The 16,667-nt window shown below is 46.6% G+C and overlaps 2 protein-coding genes across 2 annotated transcripts; one reads left to right on the top strand and one right to left on the bottom strand.

Moving 5' to 3' along the window:
• The first annotated feature begins 1,741 nt into the window (after positions 1-1,741).
• On the top strand, positions 1,742-7,403 carry LOC127305639 (glutamate receptor 2.8). The gene is made up of 3 exons (XM_051336144.2): positions 1,742-2,245; positions 4,415-6,064; positions 6,174-7,403. Exons 1-3 carry the CDS (start codon positions 1,933-1,935, stop codon positions 7,232-7,234), a joined length of 3,024 nt encoding a protein of 1,007 aa, XP_051192104.1. The 5' UTR covers positions 1,742-1,932; the 3' UTR covers positions 7,235-7,403.
• Positions 7,404-7,894: 491 nt separating this feature from the next.
• On the bottom strand, positions 7,895-16,201 carry LOC127305638 (diacylglycerol kinase 3). Its single transcript, XM_051336143.2, has 13 exons — positions 15,709-16,201; positions 14,407-14,529; positions 14,003-14,140; positions 13,838-13,923; positions 12,823-12,919; positions 12,645-12,714; positions 12,092-12,174; positions 11,126-11,196; positions 10,526-10,603; positions 9,234-9,321; positions 8,894-9,010; positions 8,310-8,491; positions 7,895-8,214 (listed from the first exon to the last, which is right to left on the bottom strand). Exons 1-12 carry the CDS (start codon positions 16,090-16,092, stop codon positions 8,330-8,332), a joined length of 1,497 nt encoding a protein of 498 aa, XP_051192103.1. The 5' UTR covers positions 16,093-16,201; the 3' UTR covers positions 7,895-8,214; positions 8,310-8,329.
• Between the last annotated feature and the right edge of the window lie 466 nt (positions 16,202-16,667).

Consider the following 16,667-nt stretch of genomic DNA (forward strand, 5'->3'; position numbering starts at 1 on the left):
GTGTCATAGAGCCCTCACCGGAGCAGTGGGTGCTCGGAGGGCCCCAAAGGGAGAGGTGACGAGTGCCAACGCAACATCTTTCGATGAGTTTCATCAACTCACCCACGAATTTGTGTGCTCATTTGTGTGCAAACAGTAAAACTTGGGAAGGAACTATGATTCACCCAAACTCGGAATTTTGTGCTACGGTCAGGGTTCATGCAAAATTGAGACTTTGCATTCTAATTACTTGCACATGACTAACATATAAAATCAAGGTATTTAATTAGAAAATTAGTTGCATCGTTAAAACAAAACTAGATTATTAAACTTGATCTTAATCATTAATGGTGCATATATAGGAAGCAAACTAGAGTCTAATAATGCAGATTGGGCTAATCTAAGACATAAACATTGTCTGAAACATGATCTATCAACACAAAAGAGGATCAACACATCGCATTAGGGTTCTAGTGTTACACAATCTAGGCTCCGATACCATCGTTAGGCGTAAAACATCAAGAGTAGCACAATATCATGCAATTGCAGCAACTATAACTCTTATGTAACATTACAAGGGAGGGTATAAGAATCATTACGAGGCACCGGAGGCTCCATTATCACCTGAGTGAGGCAGGATTGATTTGTGGTTGATGATGACGATCTGGTGATGTTGCAGATGCCCTCCAGCCTCCACCTGCACTATCCAAGGATACGTCGAGGTTTTAGCTTTCTCTTTGCTTCTGCGCTTAGTGGGTTTTAGCTTTCTCTTTGCTTTCTCTTTGGGTAGCAACAAGGCTACATGCTAACCAGCGAATCGGCAGATGCGAAACTCCCATTTGCATATATTTTTTTGAAACCTTCTGATTAGTGGAGATTGGTCCCGTGTCAGAGTGTTTTGACTTACGTATATGTGAGTGTCAAACACTGGTTCGTGCCCCTCCCCTTATCCTTTTTTTTTTTTCTGTTTGACTAGGTTATTTTATATTTTCTAAACCATACAATCAACTTCTGAACCTAACAGATCTACCGAAATGTCGATATCAATCAACTTCAGGATAGTAAAATTAGGGGCACCGAGTTTTGAGAGAGGACACGAGATGCATTTCTTCATGATCATGGCTCTCCTTCCTAGCGACTCCCCATCGCATGTTTTTGTTTTCGTTGGTCGATCGGCTTCCTCCGGCTCACGCCGCACCCCTGCTGCAGCTCGTAAGCCCGGCCTCATCAGAGCGCTGCGCTCCGCTCTTGGATGAGGTGGGGTCAATTCATAACATAGCAAATATCAGTCCATATGTATCTAGACATATTTTAATGTATATAGTTCATATTAAAATATTCAAAATATCTTATAATTTGAAACGGAGTAGGCAGTTTATAAATAACAGGTTGAAAAAGCTAACGATCGAGCTTGCCGCCGTAGGCTGTGGCGGCAGGTGCCACGTATCGTTTGGTGGAGCTTGCCGCCACGACATAGGTGGTTTTTTTTTGGCAATTTTACTTGGATATAGTCTTTTTTTACAATTCACTCGTAGAGGTGGTCCTTTTTGCCAAAAAGTCGTGGTTTTGCACTTGAGTTGCCCGACTAATCGACGTGGACGTAGGCATGGACCGGTTCACGGCCGGGCTGGCTCGCTGACACGTACCTTTCGATCGTACGTGTGTGGCCCCACCCGCCCCCACACACGTCGCAAGCTAGCTAAGCTAGCGCGCGCAAGTCAAGTCAAGAGAAGAAGAAGAAAGCCCTGCCCCATGCGGGCAATTATAGTTTTCCAAGAGCAACGTCGCCATACGTAAAAATCGAAGTAAACTCGAGGTTCCGAGTGTGTGATCGAGATTCCACATCGAATCAAAGAAGTCGGCTATAAAGCGCGTCCGGATGCGGCGCTAGAGCGAGCCTAGCTCACAACATCACCAGCACACAACAACGCACCTCGCCACACCAAGCAGATCATGGCGGCCGGGAGGCAATACACGGCGGGCGCGTCTTCTTCTTCTTTTCCCCTCGCCGTCTGCTTCTTCCCCCTGCTCGTGGCCGCGCTCCTCGGGCTGCACGTGGCGACGGGGCAGGGCGTGCCGGCGGCGGCGCCGGTGCCGGTCAGCGTGGGAGTGATCCTGGATTTTTCGTCGGCGGTGTCGCTGAGGCGGCGGACCGGCATTGAGATGGCGGTGGAGGACTACTACGCGGCGCACCCGGGGTCGGCCACCAGGGTCGAGCTCCACTTCAGGGACTCCGCCGGCGACGTCGTCGGCGCCACCTCCGCCGGTAATTAACCTCGATCTCTCTAGCTGTCTCTCTCTTTCGCTCGCCTGTCCGTCAATTTCAGTGTACGATCGAGCTGCCTGTACCCAGGATCTTCTCAAAGCTCTTTCGTTAATCTTGCTGCAAAGAATCTATTTATGCAACCCCAAACAGATATATTTACTTGCTTTAGACGCTTCAGGCTAGTGTAAATATGCACTGGTGGCTCCTGCCTCCACGCGACCGTGGGGTTTTCGCCTCCTCTCATCTGTGCGATACGAGCCACGAGATGCTGTGTGGCGCGCTGCATCCGGCCGGCCGCGTCGGCCTCTCGTCGTCTCATGGCCGCCTTAATGGCGTTCGTTGCCTTGCAGATCGTGGCCCTGTCGATCGACTTGGCTTACAAGTTCCGACGAACGCCGTTCTGTCACATCACTGTAGAACTGTATGAGAATAGCTATCTAATCCATCCCACATGCCACATGGTATAATCAAGTCTCCATGCCCAACGACTTCTAAGCGTAAACTTACGTCAGTTTTGTCATGATCGGGTACGTATGTGTCCCTGTGTGAAGTGATAAGCTTGCTAACAACAACAGAGAGAGAAGCTATACCTATATGCATGCAAGTCATGTCGCCTTCTTGCCCTGGTTCAATTAGGCAGGACCAGTGTTGGTCGTCCTCTGACTAGTCTTCCCCGGTGGCACGTGCTAACGCGCGAGTTGGTCAACATAACTCACCGTGATCGGATCGCTAGCATTTGCTTAATTATGTGCAACCACACGACAGAGATAGCAGGTCGATTTTTTAAATATCAATTCTGGTATCTCCTTGCAACCCTCTATAGTATTTCTTTCTGACAGCGTCTTATTACAATTGGGTTTATATACTATTGTAAAAAAGTCGAATTATATATTTCTTTTTGACAACGACGCCCAGTTTTTGTCATAAAAAAGTCTATATAAGCAACTGATGTAACCGGTGTCTCAATCGGCAACTACCCTGTCATAGAACGCCGGCAGAAAACCAAAAGGACGTGACATCGATGGTTTGTATGAGATCATGCATGATGAAATGGCCCCGCATCATTCCGCTGAACATGCCGTGGGTGCCCTGGCTACCACGGTACCACCGTCGAACTGTTGCAACGAGCCAGCTCCTTGAGCGCATGACCTGCGAGCCAGGGTAGGCGAGGTTCAGGTCAGTATTGAAGCCGGCGCGAGGAGAGTGATCGGCGACGCCTTCGTGCAGATCGCTCGTCACAGAGAAGGAGTTAGGGTTGAATCCGCTGAGTGGATCGTTGTAGGGGTACTCAGGCGAGGGCAAGAACCTCGACAATGACGTTGTGTTCCCGTGGCCATGGTGGAACAGGCCGGTGGGTTGGGTGTGGCTTGCGGGTGCATGATGAAAAAGTGAACCGGGGTTCAAGTTTTCAATTGATTTGTATTCACGGGGACGTCCCCTTATGATGAAAACGGGCTATGGTGGGGTTGGCTGGATGAGATTTTCGTCTCTGAGACCCCTGTAGGCTGATTGTGGGGGTGTGGGGAGACGGCTGGAGATGCTCTAAGTTTTCTATCTTTTTTATGCACACCGACCGTAAAACAGTCAATCGAGTTTTAAATGCTGGTTCTGTAAAAATATATGTTGTTCGTGACTTACTGTAAGAGCAGTTGTCACCGGTCGTTCTTCATCAACCTACCTAATCTTGGTCAGTCAAGCCTATAGTTGTGTACTAGTGGTATGTGTTGGTCTGGTATTAATTGTGATGTAGGTTAGGAGATGATGACAAAACGGAAGCTAGCGCGTCTCTCTGATTTGAAAGACAAGTCCATTTTATGTTCTTTTGTCAAAGTCTCCCAAAAGATATGGTCAATGATATGTCGACTGCATAGATTCTATTAGCGCTGAAAAAGATCTTTCAAGAGAAGTGAATGTGAATCGGAGGGGCTTTCTTGTGGTGTGCAATGATTGTGCAGTACTTGTCCTGCAGTCCTGGTGCCAAATATTATTCGAATAATTTTTTATACTCGTAAAATTGAGTAGATCATTTTTCTGGTTTGAGCTCGTTTTTTTTTACGACTGGTTTGAGCTTGTTAAAAAAAAAATCGTTTCTAGCGGCCCAGAATGTAAAAAGGGCCGAAAGAACAAATGGGCCTAAAACTCTGCTCGGACTGTTTTTTCTCGTTGCAGCGGTGGACCTGATCAACAACGCGCAGGTGCAGGCCATCATCGGGCCGCAGACGTCGGCGCAGGCGGAGTTCGTGGCGCACCTCGGCAGCCGCGCCCACGTCCCCGTGCTCTCCTACTCCGCCACCTCCCCGTCCCTCTCCCCGGTGCAGACGCCCTACTTCGTGCGCACCGCCGCCAATGACTCCTTCCAGGCCGCACCCGTCGCCGCCGTCCTCGCCGCCTTCGGGTGGCGCGCGGTGGCCGTCGTGCACGAGGACTCCCCCTACGGCGCCGGCATCCTCCCGGCGCTGGCCGACGCGCTCCAGAGCTCCGGCGTAGGCGGCGCGGCGATCGTGAACCGCACCTCAGTGCGGAGCGACGCGTCCAACGACGCCCTCGACGCGCTCCTGGCCCGCCTCATGGCGAAGCCGACGCGCGTGTTCGTCGTGCACGCGACGCCCGACCTTGCCGCGCGGCTCTTCCAGCGGGCGAGGGCTGCCGAGATGATGTCCGACGGCTACGTCTGGCTCGCGACGGACGGCGTTGGCAGCTTTGTCGACAGGTTCGGCCCGGACGAAGTCGACGCCATGCAGGGGGTCGTCAGCCTCCGGCCTCACGTGGAGATGACGGACCGAGTAAAGAACTTCTCGGCGCGGTTCCGGGCGAGGTTCCGGCGGGACAACCCGGGCTCTGACGAAGACTTGATCGCTGACTCGACTGCGATGAGGCTCTGGGCGTACGACACGGCGTGGGCGATCGCCGTGGCGGCCGAGGCCGCCGGCGCCGTCACCGGCCCGGCGTTCCAGGCACCGCAGAGAAGGCCATCCACGGCAAATACCACAGACCTTGACCGGATCGGCGTGTCGGTCACCGGAGCAGCGCTTCTCAGGGCGCTACTCAGCACGACGTTCGACGGAATGGCCGGCAAGTTCAAGCTGGTCGACGGTCAGCTGCAGGTGGCGGCGTATGAGGTGGTGAACATCATCGGAAAAGGTGCCAGGACGGTGGGGTTCTGGACGCCGGAGTCCGGCCTCTCGCCGGAGCTGAACGGCGGCGGCGGCGGCAAGACGCCGCACCTGAAACACATCCTCTGGCCGGGCGAGACGCTGTCGGCGCCGAAAGGCTGGACGATGTCGCAGAACGGGCGGGTGCTCAGAGTCGCCGTGCCGGTGAAGGGCGGGTTCAAGCAATTCGTCGACGCCTCCCCGAACTCCACGTCCGATAATATCACTGGCTACTGCATCGACGTGTTCAACCAGGTGATGGAGAACCTGTCCTACCCGGTGCTGTACCAGTACGAGCCGTACAATGAAAGCTCGGAGTCGTACGAGAAGCTGGTGAACCTGGTGCGCGACGGGAAGGTGGACATAGCGGTGGGGGACGTGACGATCACGGCGAGCAGACTGGAGGACGTGGACTTCACGATGCCGTTCACGGAGTCCGGGTGGTCGATGGTGGTGGCGGCACGGCAGGACCCAGCTGCCAGCATGTGGATCTTCCTGCAGCCGCTCACCGCCAGCCTCTGGCTCGCCAGCCTCGCCTTCTTCTGCTTCACTGGCTTCGTCGTCTGGGTCATCGAGCACCGCGTCAACCCGGAGTTCCGCGGCACGCCGACCCAGCAGTTCGGCCTCATCTTCTACTTCGCTTTCTCCACCCTCGTCTTCTCACACAGTATGTGTTGCAAACCATCTCAATTTTCAGCTACTAGTTCACAAGCAAATTAGTCTGCATATTTCTGAATGACTGATCACTAATCAGCTTGATGATGAATTTTTTTCAGAGGAGAAGCTGGAGAGCAACCTGTCAAGGTTCGTGGTGATCATCTGGGTGTTCGTGGTGCTGATCCTGACGTCGAGCTACACGGCGAGCCTGACGTCGATGCTGACGGTGCAGAAGCTGCAGCCGAAGGTGGCCGACGTGACGGAGCTCCAGCGGCGCGGCCAATACATCGGGTACCAGGAGGGCACCTTCATCGAGCCCTTTCTAAGGAAGATGGGCTTTGACGAGCGCAAGATGAAGAAGTACAGCACGGCGGAGCATTACGCCGAGGCGCTGTCCAAGGGGTCGGCGAAAGGCGGCGTCGACGCCGTGTTCGACGAGGTGCCGTACCTGAAGCTGTTCCTGTCGCAGTACTGCGACGGGTACATGATGCAGGGGCCCGTGTACAAGACGGACGGCTTCGGGTTCGTGTTCCCGAGAGGGTCGCCGATGGTGGGGGACGTGTCGCGGGGGATCATGAAGCTGGCGGAGGGGGACGAGACGGCGCGCATCGAGAAGAAGTGGTTCGGCGACCTGGGCACGTGCCGGAGCGGCCCCGACGTCGGGTCGTCGAACCTCAGCTTCCAGAGCTTCGGCGGCCTGTTCCTAATCACCGGCGTGGTGTCCACCCTCATGCTGCTGCTCTACCTCGTCATCTTCGCCTACCGCGAGCGAGAGGAGCTCCGGGCGGCGGAGGCTGAGGCCGCCGCCACGGCCTCCGGCTCCGGCAGCGTGTCGCTGCGGAGAATGAAGGCATGGATGCAGCATTACGACAGGAAGGATCTCAAGTCGCCGACGTTCAAGACGTGGAACGAGGAGTCCGTGAGAAACGGCGGTGACTTTGCGACGACGCCTTTTGCGCGGACGCCGCGGCGCGGCGACGCAAGCGGGACGCCGAGGGCCGAACATGCTGCAACGGGCGGCACGAGCCCGCTGAGCGTGTATATCAGCTCGGAAATGAACGCTGGTTCTTCGCCGGAGGGAACCCCGGCGTCAGAGATCAGCGAGTCATTCGACCAGAGGATGGAGGGGTCAGCGAACTCAGTGGAGATGGGAAGACCGACAGCCTCTCAACTGCAGTAGATTTGACTAGTTTGCAGACTTGCAGTAGAACTAGACACCCAGTTCCATAGGAACGCCAGCACTACAAGAGTTCCGTGCAGTCCAATTACTACTTGTAATTTGGCTAGAAAATTGTGTGTACTCCCATTAGAGTGGACATTAGTAAATGCAAAGGAGCTGTTCATCGATATTCCACATAGTTGCATTTTAGCTGTAACACTGGCAGTAATCTCCCAGAGGGTAGAATTGCTGAACGAATCGATCAGAATGCAAAGTTGGAGCTTGAAAGTTGCTTTTCTAGCTAAAAATATTGTGTGTATTCATATTCGAGTGATTTTTAGAAGGAAAGCAGTTCACCTTAAAAGTTAAACTCTAAACACATTCTAATGCCTCCTTTGATTCATAGGATAGGAAAAACATAGGATTGAGATATCATGGCTAGTTAAATCCTATAGAAAGATGAGTTGTGTTTGATTGTGCCAAAGAAAATTTTCCATGAGATATAACCTAGTGTTTTATTCCTATAGGATTAGTTTCTATAGAATATGTTCCTATAAATCAAACAACTAGTGTAGAAAAATTATCATAGGATCTAAATCCTACACAATTCCAATACGACTCCAATAAATCAATGTACATTGCTAGCAGCAAAAGCATTTCAAATGTGATCCCACAAAGGAATGTCCCACGGGGGAAGAATTGTTGAATTGAACAGAAAACAAAGTTACAGCTTACACTGTTTTTCACAAGGTTGTTTTCCAGAGAGAAAAAATTACAATACAAAGCAAGTTAAATTTGTTTCTCTCTCGAAAGGAGCTAGGATACAACATAACTTACATGATACAACAGTACATGGTGGCAGATTGTGCAAATACCATGATCCGACCATGGCATGATAAGAGCCAATAAACATACATTCCTGGCTGCAGCTGAGCCATCTATAAGAATCTGGCTCATGCTGCTCCTAAACTGTACATAGTCTAACGATCTAGATTGTAACCCTGGCATGACATAGTAATCAAACGATTAGGAAGCTGTCAGAATGCAACAGCGCAAATTGATGTCTGTGAACAAGAAATGGACTCTGGAATGTTACCTGATTAACACAAGAAAATATCATGAATCCCCATTAATCATGAGAGAATGACTAGGAACTTTGTTTATTTCCACAGTAGTTGATTGATCCTGGATGAGTGGTTGTTTCCAAGGCTCTCCGTCCATTTGAACATATGCTCGATCCCACTCGCCACCCCTCATTTCTAACTTGATAGCTGCAGCCTGGTAGAAGGCAATGGTTTTGCAGAGATTCCATTATATGTTACTGAAGAAAAAGTGGCACAGAAAACAATACAAGAACGTAGCAGTACCCAAGGGGGGCAAAGATAATGAAGCACACACAAAGTGTTCATTTTATATACCTGCGCACCCTTCATGCGCTTTAAGTTTTGAACATGTGGTGCAAAGAAGCACTACTCATGAAGTAGATTCAAGTTTGATGGGTTTATAAACATTAGTGTCCTATATAATGTTGAGGCTAACAATATATTCAGGGTGTTGCGACTTGAGAGTTACTTAAAACTAACATAGGTCAAGTGAACAGATTGGGCCCATTTAGTTAGATCAATCCTTTTGACAAAAAAAAAATCAATGCAAAAATAGGCAAATAAATAAATGAAGTACCTGAGCAATGTGCTTTGCATTGATAAGCTCAGCCAAAACGAATGAAGCATGCCAGCCTTGTTTCAGACCAAATATTTCAACCAAGCCATCATCCGAATGAGCTTCAACAAAACCTCTCTGGAATGGGGGGAAAAGACATCATTTGCATAGAAGTAATAGAACCCACTTGAGTAATAGTCTCCACCCGATGCTCAACTCTAGCTTGCAGCTACCACTTGTTCTAAAATGATAGGCAGTGATGCTGCAACACACTTCTAAATAATGGTTGATCCCCATATGCTGGACTAGAAAATTTAAACTAAGATATATGCAACATGCATGAGCAAGCTGAAGTACTGACCTTTTCAAGATAATCTGGTTTAAGATCACCCCATGGATGCCTTCCACTGCTGTAGTTTCTCAAATTTAAGATCACTAGGGACCTAACACTGCAGTATCAACAAGAGGAATAAATGTTAGCTCTGTCTCTGTTATACAACACAAGTATTGGTACAACAAACTTTAAGAAAAATCATCAAAAGAGTGATCCTGTAAGTTCCACATTTCTCCAATAAGATAGTGGATGTAGAAGAAATGCATTGAATGCAAATATGTAGAAGAAATGTGCTTGTGTACCATCTGTTTTCCTGTTGGTTCCAGGGTTTACAAAAGTATTACTGATACACATGGAAATGGTGTTTCAAAAACACTGCACATGCTAATGCCACTAACATACCTATAGATATGTAGTTACCTATATGCTAAGCATCGCATAATATTCAGAGTATTTATTTATTATTTCTTACATAATTTGGGCATGGCACAACATTTGCACTCAATACAATTCTTCCACAGTTCCAAAGGCAAGGCCTCAGGAGAAGGGCAGACTGAGAAGACATCCAAGTATTTTGATTTGCAAGGGTAAATATGGATAATTAAATAGTATCTTCCGACATGTACCAATTTTCTTATTGAAAACGATATGCAGTCTAGATAATTACGAAAATGCTGTGTCATTGTCTTTGAAAAGTATAGCTGTGTTTCTTCAAATGAGGTTGGGAAATGATAAAGAAACCCACATAGCAGTTTCTGCGCCTACTTAATTAACACCAATTTTCCTTGCAATTAATACCAACCTAAATGATTTCAGATGAATAAATTGTACTCAGTCATACTAGCCTATCCGTATAAGCAATTTATCTAGTATCATGTATCAGCTTAGGTCATACAATGCCTAGACAATATTCTCTAAACTAATAGCAATGGCAACTGGGCAGAAAACCATATGAATAATGTTAGCTACTCGAATTTTCTAACACTCCTACGGATCATAGATATTTAAATGCATTTTTACTGTCACAGATTTATGACTTGCCTTGAAGGCATTTCAATTTGCTCCCCCATTCGGAACAATTTGCCCTGTTAATGTAAAGCCGTAAAATATTCCTAAGTCCTCTACTGGGCTTAGGAATATTTAAATATTCCTCTACTTGGCATTTAAATATTCCCAGTGTCGAACAATAGTCTCTAAACTAATAGCAATGGCTACTGGGCAGAAAATAATATAAATACTGTCAGCTACTTGGCTTTTCTAACACTCCTAAGGATCATAACATTTCAATGCATTTTTACTGTGAAATATTTATGACTTGCCTTGATGGCATCTGAACTTGCTCCCATTCGGAACAATTTGCCCTCTTAATGTAAAGCCGTAAAATATTCCTAAGTCCCCTGCATCAATCAAATATTCTGTCAGCCTTGGGTTGTTACAGAGAGATGTCACAAATAAAGGAAGAAGAAGAACATCTTTGGCATGATTGCAGGTTTGTTACGAACCACCAAAATTTGAGACAAGAGGTTTTTTACCACATTGCAACATACTCCGTACTTAACATACAACAGAACTTGAATTCAAACCCTAAGATGTTAATTAAGAATAACATTATGGAGATACGAGTTTTTTACAACATTGCATCATACTACGTACTTAAATTACAATGGAACTTGAATTCAACCCCTAAGATGTTTATTAAGAATAACATTATGGGCTGTAAACCTACACTAATCATTAGAAGCACTACAGGTCCAATTGCATTCTAAGCCTCAAACCCAAAGAGGATTACTGGGTCAAAATAAAAGAAACATTTGATACTTTAAAGTCCAATGCCATTGAAGAATTTATGGAAAAGCCGGTTATTTACCTTAGCTGAGGACTGGCTCAAAAAATAATTTATGGAAAAGCAGGTTATTTACCTTAGCTGAGGACTGGCTGTACAAGGTGTGCAGAACCATCCCTGCGTGCAGCTATATCCAGCGTAAATCATCTGCAAAGGGTAAAAAAAAATTGTTAGCACAATCACCTATAAGCGACACAATAGCACGACATAGAATTCTGAGGCACCAGATAACTATGCTACACAAAATGAAAAGGCAGCTTTTGAAGCCAATTTCTTTCTTTTCTAGAGATACATACACTTGAAGAACTTGCATAATCACATCCAGCTTATATATCAATTTTACAGGAGAATCCGTATAACAAATTAAATATCTGAGGAACTTGGGCACTGCACGATGAGTTCATTTGAATGTGCGCAACTTCACGTAATCTATCATCTAGATCAGGCAATATCAACATGCATGCACTGTGCCCTTGTTTAAGGTGCTGGCTCGAAGCTCAGCTTCAGGGATTGAAATCCTAAGCTCGACCTTTGGTTCGACTCATCAACATCGACATATGTACGACGATCCCTCCTTGATGGCTTTGTCTACAAGTAACGTACACTTGATTGTTCAGTCACATGTCATAGGGTTTGTGGTAGGATGTGGAGATATTGTCGCGAGGTGGTTGGATGGCGTCGGATTTTTCATTCTTTCTTTTTTATTTTGTCAGCCAATTTGTTCAGCATCGATGCTTGGCTTTGTTTGGCATTGTTAAATAATCAATAACATATGATTGTGAGCATCACCTGATGCAAGACCAGGGGTCATGCTCCTTTTCAAAAAAGAAAAGGTGATCTATTAATCTTTCATACTATGTGCTAATTTACTCAAGATATTGCTAAACAGCACATTCTGAATGTGACATGCTCTACAATCATCAAAAGAACTCAGTAATGATGTGAAGTTGTGAAGTTCAGAAAAACACTGCACAATGATGAAACATGTATATATAAGAATTTTAAGCCACTATGTGTTGCTTCATTTAAGTTCTTTCAGCACCTTATTTGCAACTGGTCCTTGAGCAAGATATGGCTTCTCATTTCGTAGGTGGTGGAACCCGTATGCAACTTGAGCATCCATCCCTGTCCAAAATAAATGGTATGCTTAACAATGACTCAAGACTCATGGATATGCAATAAACCAAAGAATCATTGATCTAGTTTAGATATGTTAATAAAAACTAAAAAGTAAGCAAATAGTGTATCTTCTGCGGTCTCAGCCTCAGTCTTGCAAATTTATATGATGGTCATAGAGATTAGCATGTATAGTTTTAGATTGCGGATTTCACATTGAATTTCAAGTTACTGAAGGATATGTAGCTATATATTCAAAAGTTTGATATCATAAGAAAAGTGTCACTGTTAGACAAAACATATTCACCTAGGGAGAAAACAAGATATTGCACGCAATGTCAATACCAAATAATCCCTCAAGTAGATAAGAATTATTTAATGAGCTTATTACCTTTACTGATTAATAATCATCATGTAAAGTTAACGAGAGATAACAGAATTATCTAAGGAAATAAGATCAAGGAAGTATTAAAAATTACCAATGCTAAGGTAGTTGTAGAATACTCCTTTATAAGAAGAAGCTTTTTCAGGTAGCTTGATGCCATTCTCCTGCATTGTATTACATTAGCTCTTTGGCATAAACATATGTACTTGCCCGCTCATCGGAGAACGCTACAGTTTTGGAGCATAAACTCAATAACAGATTCGTAGTCAAACCTTGTTAAACTCCAAATGATCTGCAGGTTCCACTTTCTTAAGTGCATGTGGCAACTCGTCTATTTGTCCTTCTGGCATCGTGATCACAGCCTGCCAACTGCAACAACAATAGTGTTCTCAGTGCAAAAGCAAATGTTAAAAGATTGTATTTCAATTATTGGATTGGAAGAAGCATCTGGTGGAAGATTATGGTACTACAATATAGTTGTTTCAAAATGATGATTACTATCTTCATACATTATTCATCCTATTTGCTATGTGTACAATTAAGAGTTACTAAAATATTGGATATACTGTGCTCACTTATATTATTGATTGATTCTTTATGGCAATTTTACCTGTGGGTGCCCTATGGTATGGGCACATATTTGTACCTACGGGTAGTACCCATACCCTACCCATCAAGTTGTGGGTAGCGAATGGGTACAATCATGTGCCCACGGGTATACCCAACCCCTACCCATGTTGACCAGACATGTGCATACTCCAGTTCACGATCCACCCAACCTCCCCATCACGCTGCCACAAGGCACGGAGTTAACAACAGCGCCACCGACCTCCATCTTCCCCTCTAGATCCACTCCTTTCTCTTGTTTCTTCAGCCCCGGCGGGTCAACACAACTAGGATCGCAACAGGCAGGCGGCGGGCCAGTAGAGAGTAGGAGAACACGCCTGTGATGTGGCTGTGAACTATAGATCTACCCAATGGGTAGCCAGTGTGGGTAAGGATACCCACTGGGTATGGGTGCGGGTAAAGTTTATACTCGTGGGTATGGGTAGAATTTTGTATCCACTGGCTATACGGGTATGGGTATGGTATTGCTCTACCCTACCTATTGTCATCTTTCCACTATCAGTAAATACATAGCAGATAGGTAAGTAAGATCATATAAGTTAACTCGGTAGGGCAAAAGGTACTCTTCTAATTTAAGCACCAATGGCATTAACAAAGAAAATTGTGTTGAATGTGAATAGGTAAGTAAAGCGAGAAACAAGAAACGAGCAATGATCTCACCTGTCAAGATGGACGATGGGAGCAGCCCCTGCCTTGCTGAGATAGCGCTTTACAGCTGAACGCCAACCAAAGGGAAATGAGCCACCCTGTGATTGTGTTGGTCAGTATTCTGAATTGAAAACAAAAGATCTAAATAGAAAAATGACATCTTATATAGGCCCTTACCCATCCAAACGATCTAGCAAGGTCGTTTCCTGTACCAAGTGGGATGATTCCTGTGGGAGGAACTGGCTCCCTTTTCAACTTGTTAAGCTCTTGGAGACATCCAAGTACCCAACCAACTGTGCCATCACCCCCAGCAACCTATCAGAAACAACTAGTGCAAGGATGTTATGCAAAGTAGTTGGAAGACTGCCATAAACAAGGAAAGCATATGGACACCTAAATAGTTGAGCAGAAGCCTTTCATGAGCAAAGATATTAAACTCCACTTCTCCAATAGCTTTTAACAGCAAGTATCAAATTGAACATGCAAAGAACTCTTCCAAAGCTTCTATCAGATGCAATATCCGTACTTAAGCCCATCAAGCACAATACAATAATCCATCTGCAAAAAAAAAAAGCACATACCATAATCCTCAAATTTCCACGGATGTTCTTTGCACAATTATCACCTCTCTCAGCCAACCTCTCCAAACAACCCAAGCCATAGCGAATAAAATCAGAAGGCTTCACATCAGAAAGATCGAAGACCTGGAAATAAATGGTTCCATCAGTAAATACAACTATACAGTTCAAAGTTTGCAGAACAAAAACATCCAAAAAAAGGCTGCTAGCATGTGACTTGTGCAAGCACACGCAACAAACAAGTTCCAAACGCTTAGCCTGCCTTGACAACCACAATACCGTGTTATATGAGTTCTCCAAGCTCTTTGAGACTACCAAATTGCACTCCACATAATGACATCAACAACCCATCCTCAAAAGACTGTCTCCAGTTTCATATGTTGATCCACACATAACTCAGGACAGAATCCAATACTCTGTTACAAAGAAAATGCCAAGCAGACGGTCTCAATATTCTCACCAATGTGACCACAGAAGCATGAGATGCTAAACAATCTCTGCCTCAGAACTCTAGATCTTCCCCCTCTTCACCTACCTAACACCTACCGTCCTGGATTTTCTCCATCACCTCGTCATCTCTTGTACTAGGATGATATGTGGAAGCAAGACGGTCTGATGCAGCCTTTACACCAACAAGCCTATGGTATGGGTACTTATTGTGCATTTATCATCCAACCATAAACAGTTGAGATATCCGTCCTGATCTCGACACCCTACCCCCAACCCCTCATGGTATTACCGGTAACTACAACAGAATACTCATCATCAATTAACAGCATAGCTATGAACGAACGTGATTCTGTTCTACCTCCTCCGCAGCATCTGTCAGAACTAGAGATGCGGAAAAGGATACTTAGCACAATGCCTCACGCCAGATCTTCTGAAAACACGGGCAATGGAGATACTGGTCGCGTCACGCTATCTTCGTCAGATCACAGGACGCGGGAGCTGGGAATCGTACTTCACTTTGCGAATTACGGTAGTAGTAGTACCGTTGTGGACTTTGTGGTGCCAGGAAAGTACCGACGGAGTGAAATCCGTTGATCGCGGCCGGAAAGGGGGTCCATTGTTGCCAACGAAATCAAGCCTCTGGCTGGAGCCCCAGTAGCCGCCGAATTCCACGGGAAATTTCAGAGACAAATCTCCTGCAACGCGTGACTCTGACACCGTAGGAAACCAGAGCGAGAAACAACAAGTACAGTAACAACCAACACGGAAGCAAACCGAGCGAAGAAAAAAGATCGAAATTTGGGAAGCACGCACGGCCGCACGAGCGTGCGGCCGCGGGAATCGCGATGTCGTCACCTGCTCCTCGCTGATGAGCTCGTGCAGGCGCAGCTTGAGCTCGGGCCCGTGCCGGCCGCCGCTCTTGGAGTTGACGAACACCACCATCGGCGTGACCACCGCCGCGTCCCCTTCCCCCTCCTCCTTGGCCGCCGCGGCAGCCGCGACGCCGGCGGGCTCGCTCTTCTCCTTCACGGCCGCGGCGACCGCGCGGCGCGCGTACAGCGGCATGACGACCCGCCGGCGCAGCTCGGCCTTGTCCACGTCCTTGCCCCAGAGCCCGCACGCGCGCACGGACTCCCAGATCGACACCCTGGCCGACGACGCCGTTGACGGCGCCGAGTGGGGCGTGTGCACGTCGTCGCCGGCCGCCTCCATCTCCACCTCCGCCGCCGCTCGCTCCATCGGAAAAGGCCACAGTACCAATACCACACAGCTAAGCAGCTTCCAAATTGGTTGTTCCGGTGGGCTAGCTAGATGATGAATTGGGGAAAAGCCGAAAGCGGGGCGCCGACTTTATTATTGTTGTTAACGGGTATGTATATATAGCAGGGAATAATGTTTTGGTTAATGCGGGGCGGCGAATTAGGTGGACATTGGACTTGTGCGCGTGCTCTTTTCCATTCTCCCAAGCGCGTCCTTGGACTGTGGCTCCTTGCGCCTCCTATGCCGCTACGGGTACAGCTCATGAGCCATTAATTTTGTTTTCCTTTCCTCTCATGGAATTATTCTTCTTATACACATTGTTCCATAGATATGACTTTTCTTCAACTGGAAAAGTAAGGATGTACATGCATTTAAATTTGGAAGACTTTATAATATGAAAAACATTTTCAGTAGTTCGGTCCGTCTGTGAACTTCGATTGAGTTGTTGTAAGTTTTGGAGACTTCTTAAAAAACATCCAAATTTTTATTCAATTCTAGCCAAAAGTAATAAGACTATGAATATAAAAATGTCTGAGGAAAATGAACTTAAAATT

Source organism: Lolium perenne, chromosome 6, assembly GCF_019359855.2.
Source record: "Lolium perenne isolate Kyuss_39 chromosome 6, Kyuss_2.0, whole genome shotgun sequence".
NCBI lineage: Eukaryota > Viridiplantae > Streptophyta > Magnoliopsida > Poales > Poaceae > Lolium > Lolium perenne.